The sequence below is a fragment of the Paramormyrops kingsleyae genome, chromosome 11 (assembly GCF_048594095.1).
Source record: "Paramormyrops kingsleyae isolate MSU_618 chromosome 11, PKINGS_0.4, whole genome shotgun sequence".
Classification (NCBI taxonomy): domain Eukaryota; kingdom Metazoa; phylum Chordata; class Actinopteri; order Osteoglossiformes; family Mormyridae; genus Paramormyrops; species Paramormyrops kingsleyae.
Genome location: NC_132807.1, coordinates 25017194 through 25034763, shown reverse-complemented (window position 1 = coordinate 25034763; position 17570 = coordinate 25017194). Strand labels below are relative to the sequence as shown.

At 41.8% G+C, this 17570-nt stretch overlaps 2 protein-coding genes across 5 annotated transcripts; one reads left to right on the top strand and one right to left on the bottom strand.

The window, feature by feature from the left end:
* Positions 1-258: 258 nt before the first annotated feature.
* Positions 259-5807, top strand: tmem138 (transmembrane protein 138). 4 transcript variants are annotated; one of them, XM_023819627.2, is made up of 7 exons: positions 259-372; positions 1032-1082; positions 1374-1432; positions 1692-1868; positions 3233-3404; positions 3731-3806; positions 4510-5807. In XM_023819627.2, the coding sequence occupies exons 4-7, from the start codon at positions 1741-1743 to the stop codon at positions 4620-4622; spliced, it is 489 nt and encodes a 162-aa protein (XP_023675395.1). In that variant the 5' UTR covers positions 259-372; positions 1032-1082; positions 1374-1432; positions 1692-1740; the 3' UTR covers positions 4623-5807. The 4 variants fall into 4 exon arrangements, with proteins under 4 accessions (XP_023675395.1, XP_023675396.1, XP_023675397.1 ...); XM_023819628.2 differs by having other exon boundaries at positions 1689-1868; XM_023819629.2 differs by having other exon boundaries at positions 272-385.
* Positions 5808-8041: 2234 nt separating this feature from the next.
* On the bottom strand, positions 8042-15705 carry tollip (toll interacting protein). The gene is made up of 6 exons (XM_023819724.2): positions 15529-15705; positions 12831-12980; positions 12216-12398; positions 11836-11988; positions 11341-11431; positions 8042-9642 (listed from the first exon to the last, which is right to left on the bottom strand). Exons 1-6 carry the CDS (start codon positions 15559-15561, stop codon positions 9422-9424), a joined length of 831 nt encoding a protein of 276 aa, XP_023675492.1. The 5' UTR covers positions 15562-15705; the 3' UTR covers positions 8042-9421.
* Positions 15706-17570: the final 1865 nt, after the last annotated feature.

The following is a 17570-nucleotide window of genomic DNA, read 5'->3' as shown; positions in this document are numbered from 1 at the left end:
AACATATAGTAACAAATACAGTAATTTCTTAGAATAAAACATGCGTCACAATTTATTATTTATGAATTTACATGAGATCTGTATGTAACTAAGACTTAGTTTGTGGTTAATACATAAGTATCAGCGTAATACTATATTATTTGTACCCCGTCAAGTAAAATGTTATCTGATCGATGTATTACATCGTACTTCGTCACGAGTTAGCAATATCTGAGCGCTTTCTACGTGGATTACGGCAGCGGAAAAGCTTCGTTTCTATGGAGACGCTGGGCGGAACCCTGGAGGAGGTCGCCGCGAGCTAACGGTGGGCGACGGTCATGCGGGGACCATTAACTGCAAAACACAAAGCGCTAAATGAAAGCCGCACTTAAGGTAAAAATTTATGGTACGTAGATTTTTGAACAACGGCAACATTATTATAGGCTTTAATCTCTATTCTATAATCCACTCTGTGCCATTGGCTTTCTTCTTGGCAGCAAGTCACCTAAGCTTTCATTTGTTTATTTTCACTGTCCAGACATAGCTAGCTACTATTAATGTAGATAAAATTTAACAACTATCTCTTCGTAAACGATACCTAACATAGTAGACTGTTAACACTAGCTTTAGTGATTTAATAAATATTTATGTAGCGTATTTGTTTGGAAATTGGAAATCTGTTCCGAGTACCTTATCAAATATGAGTTATAGAGCCGTTGTCCTACAATCGGATTATCATACCATTTTTGAATTTGTCTAATGCTTCTTCAGAAATATTTGTGGCTTTCTAGTCGGTGCAGCTGGGCATAATCCCTTTCGCGCTGTCCACGTGCACCTCCTAACACTGTTCTGTTCCTGTTATTTGTACTAACCATCTGTAGTAACTGGTTAATTACCACTGTATCCCATGCCACGCTGAGTCCAAGTAGGAGGACCACTCCTAGTCTCACTCGGGGTTCAATGGAGCTGTGATTTCACTGATCTTACTATGAGAGATGTGCTGCTGACGCGGTGTTCTCTTGACATGAGGTTTTTTTTCTTTTTCTTCAAAGCGCCATTAAATAAAACGTAAAGTACTCCCGGAAGGACCTTGTAAGCTGAAAGTAAGTGGATGTGAAAAGCTGGTGCAAGATTTGTTGCTTGTTTCCTTTCGCCTTTAGATTTTGGTTTCTGCAGTATTTCTATATGGAAAACTTGAGGCCAGTCACAGGTTCTGTTAATCTGTATGCTTATCTTTTTTTTTATTAGTATTTACATGCTTTTTAAGTGGAAGATTTTAGATCCTGCAATTTCTATTAAAGAGATTATGGTTGACCACATCCATATGTAGGCATGCTTCACAGTTTTGTGAACAGCAGGCACTTTGATATTATTGTATATTTTCCCTCTTTTAGCTTCTCCATGGTCCTAAAGCTGGCATCCTGATTCTTTTGTTATGGCTGATATCAGGCTGGTGAGTTTTGTTTGCCTGGCATCAAACACACAAACACATACATACAATCATGCACATACACATCTAGTGTTCTCGACTGAAGCTGCAGCATAAGAATATGTCTAAGGTGTATTTGACTCAATTATGGATTTGATTTTGCCCTATCCACCCCCCCCCCCCAAACAAGGGCAGACCATTCATATTAGACCAGGTATGTATATGCATCCATTTATGTTCTGAGAAGCAACTGGTGCTGAAACCTATGAACTTGCCCCAGCAGATGCTTCAGGATCCCCAGTGACGTACTGGCATGCGGCTTCAGTGCAGAGATGCTTCAGACCAACAACTACTCACTGGTGCTGCTGATCCAGCTGGTTCTGCTGGCCTATGACCTCTTCGTCAACTCCTTTAGCGAGCTGCTGAGGGCCGCGCCTGTCATTCAGCTAGTGCTCTTCATGTGAGTCTGCAGGGGCGAAAGGGGCGGGAATGGGGGAGGGGCTTAGGCGAATGTCCAGTGAATAGGTAAATTTACTCTGATTTCTGATTCTGTTACATCCTTGCTCAGATGGGTTTTGTTCCTCCCCTGCCTAACTTAGGGGTAAGCAAGACTAGATGTGATAATCGTGACATTAATATAGATGTGGAAATGATCATTAAAGCAGAATCTATGTCACTGTTGATATGAGTTAATGGTATTAGTTCTGGACCTGTATCTTTGTATAGTATCCACATTAACAGCTGACATTTGTAGTGTTGGAAATGTAGAAACAGGCTCTAATGGACAAAAGGGACAGAATAAGATAGCAATCCTGGGCTTAACTTGAATGTAGCTTTCTGTATTTATAAGGTGTCCGCCTGTCACTCAGTTTGCTTTGGGATACTGAATGTCACCAGGCTGTGTTAGGGGTAACAAAGAGAGGCAGTGCGTGTGGAAGGTACTAGCACAAGGTAGCGAGTCGATGCTGATGTTGGCATACAGCATTACAGGTCCTGATCCATCTGACCATTGGGGTCAGGGCTAGAGGCCATGGACGGCTTAAATAACCAGTTTTCATTCCTATGAATGACCCCATGAGAGTCTTATCTTTTACATGAAAATAAACCCACAAAAACACTACTGCTTCCATTTTTAAGTGAGGTCCTGATGGATTATGATTTCCTGAAGGTGTCACCTTAGATGCATTCATTATTGGTGTCACCCATGCTTTGACACTAACATTGTTGGCCCTTTCAAGCTGACAGTGCCTAAGAAAAAGCTATCAGGGTGTTAACAGGGTGAAAAATGGGCTTCTGCTAGAAGTTAGATGGATATTGTAGGGCTTTGAGTGAGCTTTGACAATGCAATCTGTATAATATGTTAATCTTCTTTATCCCTCTGTTAGCCTATGTGCTTCAGCTGTGCCTGTAACCTTCACCCTCTGTTTGTTATTGTGTCATTGTTGCGGTTATTTGATTGGTGTCCTTTAGACTATTAAGGCTGGCTCATGTTTCTCCGCACACGCGCAACATTCACGCATCCACACAGTGTGCGCAGACAAGGAAAGGTTCACACTTCTCCGGTTAAGCCGCCCACTTTGCACATGCGCACAACATGCAACGGAGTGCAACATGCGTTCATGCAGAGGCACACGATGATATAAAACGCGTCATAATAGTTCACATGGACGCATGTGGAAAAGTATGAACCAGCCTTTACTACTGACAAAATCTAAAGAGGATTAAAGTTTTGACTACATTTTGACTGTGACAGTATAGTTGGGTAGAATGTCTTGGCTAATCCTGCTTCATGGCTCATGGTCCCTCTGCTTTTCCGTGTTTCAGCATCCAGGACATCGCCATCCTCTTCAATGTGATCATCATTCTGCTCATGATGTTCAACACCTACGTGTTCCAGGTGGGCCTGGTTTCACTGCTGCTGGAGCGCTTCCGGGCCCTGCTGCTCCTCTCTGCCCTCTACCTGAGCCTCAGCATCTCCTTCCACTGCTGGATCATGGTACTGAAAACCACCTAGATGGTGCCAGCAGGACTTATTGGCTTGTTGTTTGGAGGAATCGTTGCTGTTTTCGTTTGTCTGTGTGTGGGTGTGTTCAGGCTATGTTCCAGATTAGCAAGCATATATTATAGGAGAGGGGTGCATTCATGTTTGTAGGATACTAAAAACAGTGTGGGTAGTAGACCACGATATTGAAATGGGAAACGCACAACAAAATGCATTCATTGCTAACTAAATGGAATAATCCTGTTGTACAATTTTTTGATCAAGCCAACTTTCAGTTCACATTGTTTCTCTCCTGTATTTTCTATGTTAATTTTGAATAGAATTTACGCTGGCTGGACTCAAATCGCTTCGTTTGGACAGATGGGCTACAGGTGCTGTTCGTCTTCCAGCGACTGTGTAAGTAATACTGCTGTATCTTACAATGCATTACATCTCACACATTGACCACTTTACACAGGCACACAATGCCTGCATCTTATTGGCTGTATTGGCTGTCATGTAACACAGAAAGTGCATAGATCGCATTGGCAGTGTCACACAGCTGTTTGCATTTCTTCCAGAAAACACCTCTGATGTCTGAAGTCTTTCTAAAGTTCATGTCTGGATATATTTTAATTCCCACCTTGGTTGTGTGCTTTTTTGCATATTCCCTCCATGTGTCCTTGGGATTTCACCCATACTTGGTGTAAGATGGTGGTTATAGCTGGTGTCTCCTAATTGCACTTGCTGGGTGTTTGCGCTTTGTGATGGACTGGCTTCCTGTTTAGGTGTCCCCTTCCTAATGCCTTGTGCTCCCTCACATAGGTTTCAGACTATGTTGTTTGCTCTGTGTGAAATTTACACCATCATATCTCATTAACATAATGAGCAGTCGCAGCAGAAGCTGAATCTGGTGGAATATAGTCACAATTACCTTGGTTGGCAAAAGTGTGCACTGTAAGCCTGTCACTTTATATATTTATGCATACACTATGTAGACCAAACACTTATGTCTTTAACACTTCTGCATTTTAGTATGTTATCAAAATCTTTATTAATGACAATGTGTTTGCAGTATGGAGCGCATTCGTGTTTTATTAACGTCATTGTTTATGCACAGCGGCTGTGCTGTATTACTACTTCTACAAGCGCACCGCGGAGTACCTGGGTGATCCACGGCTCTACGAGGATTCCACCTGGCTACGAGACGCCTTTGCTCGAGCGCGACAGTGAGGATCGCACGGCATAGAGCAGGAGGGAGCGGGTGGAGACTTTCTTATTGGGACGGGACGAGCCAAACCTGAACGTGGATACAGGGATGGCGAAGAACACTGACCAGGCTAGCGTGCCCTGAAAAACTGCCAAGATGGACATCGCTGAGTACGTGAAGCAGACTGAAAAACGAAAAAGGATCGATTCGTCCCCAACAAACAGAAATGGTGACACACTTTCCTGGAAGGAGGCTAAGTTGTTAAATGCTGGTTTGAGTAAAATCAGTCTCTTTCAAAGCATGGTTGTTGACACCATTTAATGGCCTCAAATATTTTTTTTGTCTCTGGCGACATGCTCAATGAGAGGAAATGAAACCCTAGGATATCCCCAAAATTGAACTCTAACTGAAAGTGAACAGAGTTGTAATTTTAGGCACCTTTTTTTGGAGATGTTGTTGGTTTTCAATTCAATGTTTAGATATGGACGGTAAACTAGCAGTGTGGCCCAGTAAATATATTTTTATATATTTTTAGAATAAAGAGTTTGAATTCTTCTTGGCTGTAGAAAACTGTCAATGTTAGCACAAAATACAAAGGTTCTTTCTTTTATGGGATCAGCAGTCTGTGTATGTTTAAGTAAGAGGGCTTAGGGCTTTCAGACGTGTTAGCTGTAATAATAACTACATATGATCATTCAACAGAACTGGCTTTATGGGCTTAAATTATTTGACCTGTACTGCCTGGTCATTTTGTTTTGCTTTAATCCATATAAATGCAGTGTGCTGTGAACAGACGCATCCAGTAATACTGTTACTGGCTTCTAATGCAGACACATACAGTAGGTATTGTCACATGTAAACATAATTACACCTTACACAGGGACCACATGGAAACCATATATCCTGTGTGGATATAGGAGCATAAACCTCAGGGCGATCTGCACTTTACTTAGTGGATGTTAACTTATGCCAGCTGACAAAGGTATCAAGAAGTGTTTCTCTCAGGAAGATCCCTAAAGAACTGCAGAGGAAACCGCTGATGTCAGCATATGTTCCCAATGGGAATATTTTGTGATTTTGTTTATAGATTCTGCTGATTCCCAAACCCACACTACTAGAAAGCCACAGACTCTTAAAGGTACATTACCGGAGAGCTGTACCTCTAGATCCTACCAACTTCTGTCTATAATAAAACTTGAAACTCGGCACTATTTGTGTAGGTGATCTTCTACTTGCTCTGCAGAGCCTGTTCTGGGTGTGGTCATCGGAATAGCCATCAGTGTGACTGTGGGCTGATTGCAGTCTATATTTATCCACTGTTTTAATCCCGGATTGAGGTTTTAGCGTGTACAACAGATAGCGCGTTACAAAATACCAAGACATCAGTCTGCACCTCTTTGCAGTTACCTGTCTCCTCCCAGACTTTTATAATATTAAGAAGTGCCTTTATTATGGCCTCTACATAAAAAGGAAGTCTTATCAGGATTGGATTTTTTATTAATCAGTCTGAATTTTGTATCTCCAATTGTTGTTAAATTGTTAGAACATAACAGAATGGAGAACGGACCAAAATGGTCTATTTTTTATTTTTCTGGTAGGCAAGGTTAAAAAAGTTTTAAAGCATCAATTGTTTCATCTAGATGTTTGAATGGTCAAAATGAACGTTTCCTGGATATGCAGATTACCACACTTTCAGGGTTTAGTTACACAAATTGGATTCACCCGTATGTTCACTGTAGTTAATGTTCCTTAATTTCTTTTGGCTGACTATTACAGAAGCATCGACTTACACAATATGTCCTTATTCCTTGTTGGTGGAGACAGACACTGCTGCTTTAACGAGGAAAGTAACGCAAGACCTACTGACACACAATGTTGGTAATTAGAAAACGGAAAACATTGAATGCAGAGAAGTAATCAAATACAGTACCATGCAAAAGTCTTATGCAAGCAAAGACTTTTTATCTGGGTATTAAGTGTATATTTGCATAAAACATAAGCATAATATAACCCTGATTAAATATAATTAAAATAAAGTAAAATAATTACCTTTATTCTTTATCTGCTCAACTGATTTTAAAGTAAAAGATGATATTTTAAAGACAGTAAAGCAAAAGAAAAGCCCAATTAATCCCAATTACATGTTTGATCCCTTTCTCATATTTCAGGTTCCCCATTCCCTTTAGCTCAAATCTTATGCATAAAACATATCCATAAACAAGAATTTGTCCTGTTCTCCAAAAAGTTACTGATACATCACTTTGGTTCCCAAACCACTCCTCAGGGGCACCTCAATCATTCCATCCATCCATTTTCTGTAACCACTTACCCTATTCAGGGTCACGGGGGGTCGAGAACCGATCCTGGAGACGATGGGCACAAGCCAGGGAACAACCTAGGATGGGGCGCCAACCCATCACAGGGCACAGTCACACACCATTGACTCACACATGCACACCTACAGACAATTTGGTAGCTCCAGTTAACCTCAGCATGATTTTGGTTTGTGGGGGGAGGGAAACTGGAGAACCTGGAGGAAACCCCACGAAAACACAGGGAGAACATGCAAACTCCACACACATGGAGCCGTGACAGAGACTCAACCCCTGGTCCCAGAGGTGTGAGGCAACAGTGCTAACCACTGCCCCACCATGCCACCCATCACCCACCATTCCATGTATCCGTTGAATTTCAAAACCAGCTCAATTAGTCAATTCACTTAACTAGTTAAAACTCAATGAGGAATTGACTAGCCAAACAAGGTAGGGTAGTGGTCAAAAAACACATTGGTGTATTGGATGTTTGCTGAAAATACCGTAGTGAGGTTTTGAAATGGCTAAACTGAAATAGTTTTACACCAACATGAAAATCAGTTAAACATCATCTTCTTTGGCTGCCTGTGCTGTAAATTTTTATTAGATTAAGTAGGTGGAGTGGATTTATTTTGCCTTTGTAGGCTCAAAAATAGAATATTCCCGCGGTCTGGCTGAGGAGCCGCTTCCTGAAACACAAGGTGGCACTCAGTGATACAGCTGAGGAGCTGCCAGCTTCTGTTACTCGTTGACACCGACATGCTGATCCACACCGACACACACATCATATACCGCAACACAGCACCTAGGAATGGGAAGCTGGGGGCATCATCATTCTCCTGGAGAGCGACCTTCCAAATTCAAGGGCCTTTTCTAAAAATAACAATCATTTTAAAATACAATGGGCGGTTACACCAGTTATTCTTATCGGCTTTATAATTATTATGACTGGTATTATTATTGAAACTGATAATCAATATCATTCTACTTAATTGTAATCATTATCTTGTAATTATTGCACCCACCCACCCACCTTCAAACTGCTTATCTAGTATAAGATGCTCCCCATTCCTATGCAGAAAACATAAGCATGATACAACCCTAATTAAAAATACAAATAATTAAAATCATCTTGGTGGAACATTTACCTTTATTCTTTATCTGCTCAATTGATTTTTAAAGTAAAAGAGAACAAGATATTTTAAAGACAGTAAAGCAAGATAAAAGTACATTTAATCCCAATTACTTGTTTGATCCCTTTCTCATATTACAGGTCAGATTTGGTCACCCCCCCCCCCTATACATCTTAGTTCAATAATGCTAGAGCCATCTTCCTTTTTTGCGAACCACGTCTGTAACTGACACAAAAAGTCTATAACAGCCTCCAAAAACTGGCTTGAAGGTAATGGCACCGGTATGTACATTTTGTATAGTCCATCTTGTACTTAAGCTAGTTTCTTTCTCTGGTACACAAAAGAAGAAAATCCGATCATTTTGAGCATGAGCATAGTCTGAGTATCAGCAATAACTCTTCTTTTTTCCCACAATAGCAGAATCAACAAACCTGTTCAGATTTTCCTTTAGCTAATAGCTGAGAATGTGAACGTAGTTACTGGTGGCAAATTAACCCACACAGGACACAGACAGCATACAAAATAATCCAGTACTTTCTCCTGCAAACCCCAACGAAAAAAGGTTACGTTTGGCTTTCTCCACTTGGTGATTATTACATTTTCATTTCCTGCACAAGAAGCCCCAAATTACCTGTGTGCTTATTGCTTTTGTGATTCAACTGAGGAAAAATGAGAAAAGAAATGGCAGTAACGGTCTATCTGTTCCAAAGGGTCTCGTCGGCTGATCCAGGGGAGAAAGAAAATTCGATCACAGTGAAGCGCGCCAGCAGAAAAACCAACAATCACAAAAAACTCATCTCTCTTAAAGACAGGGCCAACCCCCCACCCCCCCCAATCATATTTCGAGACCATGTGAATACACAGCAAATAAAACCTTTGGCAGACTGCAATATTCACACACTCCATAACAATGAGCGGGAGCATCCATGCGCTCTGGTTAGTGACAGTTCAGCTCAGACCGTGATGAAGCCTGACGTGCGTATTTGGTTAGAGTCAGCGGATAATACACAGGATACAGAGCAACTGCAGTGGTAGAAAAGACCATTATTACATCAGTGACAGTGTTGTGTAATGGCTAACGACGGCACCCGTTGTTTCGTTCAGTGGCAATCTGAGTTGTCTAAATTTTGGCGGCTCCCCCCCCCCACCTCCACTCAGCACGACATCCTCCTACTTCCACTATAGCCCATACCCAATGATCCTTTAGCATGTATTAAATAAATGATACCCTTTTAAATATATATATATATATATATATATATAACTATATTTATACATCTACATTATTATCAAACACACGGACGCAAGTACACATAAGTACACATATACAGTAGAAGTATGTACAGGTGGCTGCAGTAAGAGTTGGTTAGAAGGCCGTTACAGTTCCTCAGTCATCTGAAGTAGGGAGTTGATGGCGGTGTCCTTGTTTCCCTGCTGGGCCTCCAACACAGTGCGGACAACCTCCCTGTCCAAGTTGGGGAACATGTCCTGCAATGCCTTGAGGTCCTCCTCGCTGCAGGGGGCGCCCTGTTGAGCGGGCGCAGACACGGCAGGCATTGCCATAGGCACCATCCCCTGGCTGTATATACCGGGCATTCCTGAAGAGAGAGTGAAGTCACGGGGTCACCTACATGTCCTCGTTTCTCCACATGCCCCATACCTACTAGTTAGAGAAACAATTCCAGGGCGTCCTGGAAAGCTGCACTATCTGTACTACTCACCAGCAGGCAAAAAAAAAAAAAAAGAAGTTTTCTGGAGCCTGTTTCCTGGTCGATCAGAAGCAGCGCTTTCACAGTATTAGCCAAGCTCTCCATGCACACAGCAATGCACTTCCACAAGCATGCAGACAGGCATACAAGCTCAACCTTCAAGTCAGTACCTCTCCTTCTGGAAAGGTATATAACCATGCAACAGCTTGCCCCACATCCCTACCCAACCATTTCAAAATGTCTATTTCACTGGTTGAAGCTTGTCATTAAAAAAATAGCAAGAGAATGACTAGGCAGCAAATTCCACTAGTGTTAACCAGCTGTTTTGGCAGTGAAACCAAGGTAGGACACGTATCCATATAAATGATCATACAAAGAAGGCTGAAAGAATGAAACTAGGTGTACCTGCAATGTTATAGTGCTGTTTTTATTTTATCCTGGTTTTTAGCAGTTCTGAGGTAATGTGGGAAGTGTGACACCCCCATTAAGGGTGTGCAGATGCGCCTAATGCTATATCTGGAGAACTTCAGAGTCCCATGATCCAGTACCAGCAACAACGGGTGGAAATTCCTGTTCAATGTAGTTTACTCATCAATGCATTTGATGCATGTTATCAGAGCTGCCTGTCAGGGTCCCTACATTCTACAACTTTGTTCTTGCAATTCACTCTTTGTCCAGTTTACACATACATTACAACTCTCATAACTAAAAGCTCAAATTGTAAATCAGTAATAATGCACTACAAATTACATTTCTTTTTCTTCACATCATAATGCTCATTAAAACTGGCTTGTTTATTCACAAGCTAAGACGAGTTTCACTAGTATCGGCCCTCCCATGATAGTGGTGAAACGCCACCAGCAGGACCGGCTGCCGTACGATGTCTCCCGGCAGCATGTTCGGGGCAGGGGGCCTGACAGTCATCAATGTCCACTGAAATAAAGGAAGCCTGACCTTTTAAACAAGTGGATCGCCGCCTGTTTCAGGTCTGAGCACCAGGTGCACACTTGCATGCATGAACGTGCATGTACACATGCATGCGCTAAAACTTACCTGGGGCAAAATGCGTCAGCCCTGCGGAAAAGGCAGGCAGGCCCGGACAAACAGTGCAAGTGTCAGGGCGGAGTTGATGAACACAGCACACATGTGAGATGAGCCCGTAGGGAATAGAAAAACATCCCGCCTTAAGGATGCCCACGTGGCCTGTGAAGCAGATTGCCCAGCTACGACGCGGCAGGACTGCCGCCAGAAACTAGTACCAGACCCGAATAAGACTGTAGACCACGTCTGCACACTTGCAGCGTCTGTTGTGCACATCCACAGATCAATCCCTAGACCAGCATGTGCACACGGACTGGAGACACAAGCATGCCGCTCCACAACCGTGTGCACATATATAACCAAGTGTAGGGAACGTCGAGGCATCTACGATCACAACCCGGTCTGCCATATGTCGACATTTTCTGCACGTGCTGACAGTCACGCCACTACACGGAAACACTGGTGGTCCATGCTCGTGCATACAGACCCAGGCTGCCGTATGCAGACATCTGTGTGGCATGCGAATGTGTGCTGGGTCTCACACACCTGCAATGGGCACGTATCCAACTCCCTGCTGGTAGACTGTGGGCATGAGCACCACGGGCTGCGGAGGCATCATCATACCGGCTGGAACAGACTGACAGGGCAGGGATGCAGCAAAGAAAAAAACATCAGGATACTATTTCTGTGTATTGTTCAGGCTTTAACGGGGCCTAGCCATCAGCAAAACACGTCAGGAAAAAGCCTACAGCCATGCAAGCAAGTAAAAATAGTGCAATGTGCTGCAAAATGATTTGACTATACAGCAAAACAAAGTTCTGAAAATTCTAAGAGATGTGGCTGATAACATAAATAGAAAAAACATTATATACATAAACATCTGTGTAGTGAAACAGGCAATTTAGTATTTAATTACTTAACAGGACAGGAGCTTACAATAGTAATAATACTAGAAAGAGTAAGTGTAAGACTATTTGTATAATTGGTAGCAATTACTTGTATGTAAATACTGTGGTCCTATACAGATGCATGCAGACTTACGGCAAAGGACATGACGAGGTTGATCATGCCCTCTTTGTCGTCACCCTGCCTTCCACTCAGACTGTACCACTCATCCACCACACCACCCTCCCGCAGACCCTCTGGAATGGTGATGTGTGTCCAAGCGATGCGGTCGTCCATGGAAAAGGCTCTCTGGGAGGAAGACAATCAAGCCGGGCCCATTTAAACAAGCTATTTCATACCTGGGGTGCCTCAAGGTTCCACCTAGAGGCCATTTATAATTATTAGCAAAATAATGAGTTCGAGTGGATCTAGCTCCACGATCATCTTCTAGGCATTGGAAACAGAATCTCAGACCCAAGAACATTAAGCTATTTGTCCTTACATCATTTCCATCAACAAGCATGGTGTCCCCTTACCTCATCGAATATTTCCAGGTAGAATGAGTCCACACCGGGAGGCACAGTGCACTGAATGACCTTGTTCCAACGTGGGTTCTTAGCACCATTGTGCGCTGTGGGCGTCTCATAGACCGCATAGCCAAGTCGGATCCGACAATATGGGTCCATCCTTGTCATACCATAGTTCTTTGCCAGCTTGGCCTGAATGCAAAGAGGATATGAAAGTGACCCAGTGGCCAATAAACCAGGATCAGAGACAGCAGCCATCCATTCCTAGCAGGAAGGGCACACCCACGTTCCCAACACCTCCAGGATGCTGTAGCACGACACAGTGCCAGTGACCAGTGAAAGTCTTCAATGTTCCACACAAAAGCAGATCAGGAACATGCAAAGCAGGGCACGATCACACATATCACATGCAATTTTCAAATGACCGTTATTGCTAAAGAAGAATTTAAGTGACTTGCACTATATTGCCTGTAGGACACAGAAACACACAGAAGTTTACATACATACAGATATGTGAATATACACCCAAAATGAGTGAGTCTCAATACTGACACTCACGTGTACATACACTCACAGGGAGCTCAATCCAAGCAAACTGAAACAGGAAGTGAAAAACAGCCCCACCTGTACCACGGTGATGCTGAGTCTGCCCACAGTCCCCAAGGCACCACCGTACTGAAGCTGCTGGGCGGCCTGAGCATCCATCTGGACCTGCTGCTGCTGCTGGGTCGGGGTGATGCGCAGGAAGTCCTGGGGAAGCTCCCCGATGTACACCTGGGCAGGGGACGCAAGCGCAATGAAGGGGGCGTGTCCTGTTATCTTTATGGATCCCTTTCCCATATGTAAATCCCTGTCTTGGCTATAACTTCATCAAAAATCTTTCACAATCAGAGTACAACCCAAAATACAACTTTGAACCTTTTTCAAATTACCTAAATAAAAAATGGTCAGAAAAATCCATCTCCCTACTTTAGTTACCACCCTTCTCATATCATGGATGACTATTCATTTCATCATATGTTTGTATTGGCCAACTTTTTACTCTTTGACAACACACTTCTCTCTCTCTTGGCAATATCCTATGGACCTGCGAGGCAGCATATTAGAAACATTCAGGCACACCCAAGTCAGCCACGCCGTGGTCCTTAGGAGTTGTCGTCATCACTTAAGCGTTGTCAACAAATCAGACGTCGTATTATTTTATATAGACACAAACTGGGATCCAGCACAATTCTACAGAAAAGCTGAAACAGACAGTCATTTAACTACCAAATGCAGCTGTGTAAAGAAAGAAAAGCCCATGATGGTGACTCAGCTCCCTCCAAAGCTGTGCAAGCTGAAAGAAAAATGTGTTGCTCTCTGCTTGGACTGAAAGGAGGAGTGCTGTGCCCCACCCATACTGGACCTTCTTTTGACTTGAGAGACATGCACACTTACTGCCCCCCCCCCCCCAGAAAGAAAATGCTCCTCGTCTTTCAGGTTTCTTAAAATTTAAAAATAAGCTTTTTTAGAAAAGAAAAAACAAAATAACTCGAATTGTTTGGTAATCGCAGTACAGGCAGGTACATGCCGTCTTTATTAGTAACGTGTGTCTTCACACTGTCAAAAACCACAGGAAGACAGGACTGAAAGAGAAACTTGGGCATATAGAAACTACTCAGTGTGGTATTTCCTGAAACTTAACAATATCAATCTACAGGACTGGATGTGGGAGAACTACGTTTTTACATCACTAGGACCATTGCAGAAATGTTACAGTTATTAGGAAACTGTTACTCATAGGAAAAGCAGATTAATCCATGCCAGGAGGGCCTGGGTAGGGAACAGCATCTCTATTTGGGAAAGCTGTGCCCTTTCAACAGGGTGGGCTAGGAACCAGACTGGCAGCACACACTGTGGAAATACAAAATGAGGTGTCCTTTCTATAGGAACTGAAAAGGCAACCAAATGTACGCTCAGTATTTTCGTCTATCTTTATTGTGGTCTGAAGACATCTAATAAAGGTCATGTGACTATACTGGCTTAAGGGATATCAGGGACTTTGTCCCCTCATATCAGATCACATACAGAGCATCAGAACTGCAGAATTAAACAATACAAATGTATGCAAAATGTAATAATAATAAATCAATTTATGATATTTAATGACCAGTAATACTATTATAAAATATCACATTTAAGACTCCACTGTATATTTAAGCTAAGAATTTTGGTGTTTAAGAAAAACCCGGTTGTACAACAAACATAAGAATGATCCATTTGGTTTGTACTTTGTATATTTTCTTTCTATCCTAACTGTTACAGCACATCAATTCCATTTCATATGCATTTGTACCAAGTCTTTCAATATTTTGTGTGTATATACCTTTCATCCACTCATCCACATAATAAAAAATACACTGCAGAATTTCCCAGTAAGCAGAATAACAAGCAAGACAGCCCAATCACCCACCGATCCATCCATTTTCCAAACCACTTAATAGTGAGTCAGTCATATGATTGGTACATATATGTGACACACCATTGCTTATACGTTTTGATACGTGGCCAGAAGTATTAAGTCTTACTGTGAAAATTGCATATATCCATGAATTTCATATACGTTATTATAATGCCAAATTAATATATAAAAAAGTCACGAACTGCTCAGCTTATAGAAAAAATATCATGCATTAGGACTAGCTAATATTCCAGTATTCGGCTGTAGGAGGTATTGCATCACTTTATTTCCTATTTTTAAAAAGTGAGGAAGAAATGAGAGAAGAGCCCATAAGAAGAAGCCGTTCACAGCGGCAGAGGGAAGCCCGTGTCACGGAGGGCCGGAGAGTCGCATCATCACATCACCCGCTGAACACGCGACGCCTCTATAAAACTCCACTTAAGGCGGCTTATCTGACGGATATGTCGCGGCCATGACACTCTTAATTTCTTAAAACTTAATGTAAAGTTACCATTTTAAGCCCCTGCTTAAATCCTCATACGTGTCCAATGTCACCAAGACTTGCAGTTCACCCAGATCGACTCAAAAACAAAAATAGCAACCTGGTTAGCCAGTTAGCTAATCAACTACACGGGGCTTTGAGAAAAGGATTTTCATATGAAACACGCTTAAATCGAATGGGAATTATTACGACTAGACATAAAACAAAACAACAGTTTCCAGCTCCTTTCAATTTTGCTACGCTACTGGACGCCAGTCGGGTTTAGCACCTCGAATAACATACACATCTCTTCATAAGATAAACAAGAAATTCGGGCAAAATAAGCAAAAGCGAGAGCTACGAAAATCCACGTAGGTGTGGAAACGCAAATATACACGTACCTGACCCCGTTGGGTTGTGATCGTTGTAGCCATTTGTCACACTTCCCGTCCTTATTAGTAAAACAACGTTAAAATGTTATTTTTGTTTTTTAATTACGAACCCAAATACGCAGTCAGACTCGGTGAGTACAACATCTACCCTTCCTACTCAGTCAGCTGATACGCCCACGGCTGGTTTACGATACGCGGACACGTTTCTCTACGTCGTTTGCGCAGCAACCGCACTGCGCGAGCGCGTGGTGTTCATTATACTATTTGAATCCGGAAAGATTTGAAGTAGTTATAGTAATAGGTAGTATCTTGTGTTTATGCCGACTGTCCTGTATATCGACTTGCTTTTCATAGTCTTTAAAAGGAGGCAAATATACCTTTATATTATAGTGGTTTTCATCATTCATATCGCTTTTCCTGGTGAGGATTGTGGTTGCAGCAATGGTGCCACGTACACTTATGAATACCCTTGCGATTGAACATTATATTTGCTATGTACTGTCCATAGCACAGAAATCCAATAACTATTCACCACTTGAGTTACAACAATGTCTAACTAGTACATTTCTATCTTCCTCTCCTTCGCCATTAGAAGGGTAACATTACACATTCTCAAAGCCAGTATCCATTGCCATTGTTAGCTACCTCATGGTCTTTGACACTACACCTGCCCCCCACCTTTTATCTTGCGGGTGTTGAGTCCACAAAATGGATCTGTGTTGCCATTTGAGGCTGTGTCTTGCCAGGGTTACATAGAGGGCCTGGCCACCAGGAACGGCACCTCCAGGAATGGGTCATAGTCATTTTGTTACAGACACTGTACTTTGCTTTCGTTCAAAGATTTAATGGAGGTCTTTGTTGTGTCACAGTCTTCAAGAGTGCCCTACAAGGAGATCAAGCCGTAGATGACACAGGTGACACACTCTTTAGAGTGGTTGTGGTAGTCTTTTCAACAGAAGTATGGCAAATTAATTATTAATAATGTGCTTTTATTGCATTTAATCAATGTCAAGTCAGCAACTGTGATTGTATTAACTGCACAAGACTGGGATAAATATTATACTATACCATACTTACTATACTATACTTAGAGCAAGGGCACTGAACTACAAAGGCCATATTCGTCACTGTAAAAAAAAAACAACGCGATACTTTCCTTATTAAAAACTGTAGCCTAAACAGCTGCCATAATATTGTTTGCATGCTCAGCTTTTGTTTTCCTAAAACATTTGGGATCAAGAGAATGTCCAATTTTTTTTCTCCTAAATTTACAACATTAATCTCGGAAATTCTTTTTTCTTAGTTTGTCTATTTATTTATTTTTGAGAAATTACTCTCCTCCCCCTGCTCAGTATTTTATTTAATGTACAATGGCCCTAATACGCCACTGCAGTACATGTGTATAACAATGAAAAATTAATTAAAAAAAATATTATTATAGCCTCTTTGGATGTACTATTTATTCTTATACAAGTGTAAGCTTAGGCACCATATTTAGTGTTTCTAATGGCCTTTATTGATAAGATGTGAAATCATAAGTGACTGATTAGATACAGTCAAATGTAGCGCCCGCCAAGTTCCTTCTTCCCTTTGACCAGCAGGTGCTGCTACTGAGCACCGTGCAGTGAAGCTTCGAGTAATGAACCCTTTTCCGACCCATTTGGAAAGGAAGTTTCATTGCTTCAGAAAGTTTTGTCTCGATATCACTAGAAAAAAAGTCTGTGAGATATGCGAAATGGCATAGGTTTGTATATACTGCAAATTCAGCACGTATTTTACATTAGCAGCTTAGGCGTCTTAGGAAGCTAGAGAGAAAAAATTGTAAAAAGTAAATAAAAAATATCAGGAAAGTCACAGAAACCAAGTAAGTTTATAATAATGTCAACGTAAACCTAAACAAACCAATGAGCCCATATTGGAAAACTTTAATTTCAAATATCCATTATCAGTATAATGGCACGAATTATTTTTTTCTATATATTAAACACTCGTAGACATGTTCACGGTCACTTTATTGAAAAGCCATTGTTTCCTCTCCGGATGTATTTCAG

Bases quoted from the DNA above. Each gene is read 5' to 3' on its own strand.
- tmem138 (XM_023819627.2), top strand. From the start codon at position 1,741: ATGCTTCAGACCAACAACTACTCACTGGTGCTGCTGATCCAGCTGGTT. The intron at 1,869-3,232 runs GTGAGTCTGCAG...TCCGTGTTTCAG, and splicing joins ATTCAGCTAGTGCTCTTCAT to CATCCAGGACATCGCCATCC. The intron at 3,405-3,730 runs GTACTGAAAACC...AATTTTGAATAG, and splicing joins CCTTCCACTGCTGGATCATG to AATTTACGCTGGCTGGACTC.
- tollip (XM_023819724.2), bottom strand. From the start codon at position 15,561: ATGGCTACAACGATCACAACCCAACGGGGTCAG. The intron at 11,432-11,835 runs GTAAGTCTGCAT...CTGCCCTGTCAG, and splicing joins ACCTCGTCATGTCCTTTGCC to TCTGTTCCAGCCGGTATGAT. The intron at 9,643-11,340 runs GTGTGTGAGACC...CTCTCTCTTCAG, and splicing joins TGGATACGTGCCCATTGCAG to GAATGCCCGGTATATACAGC.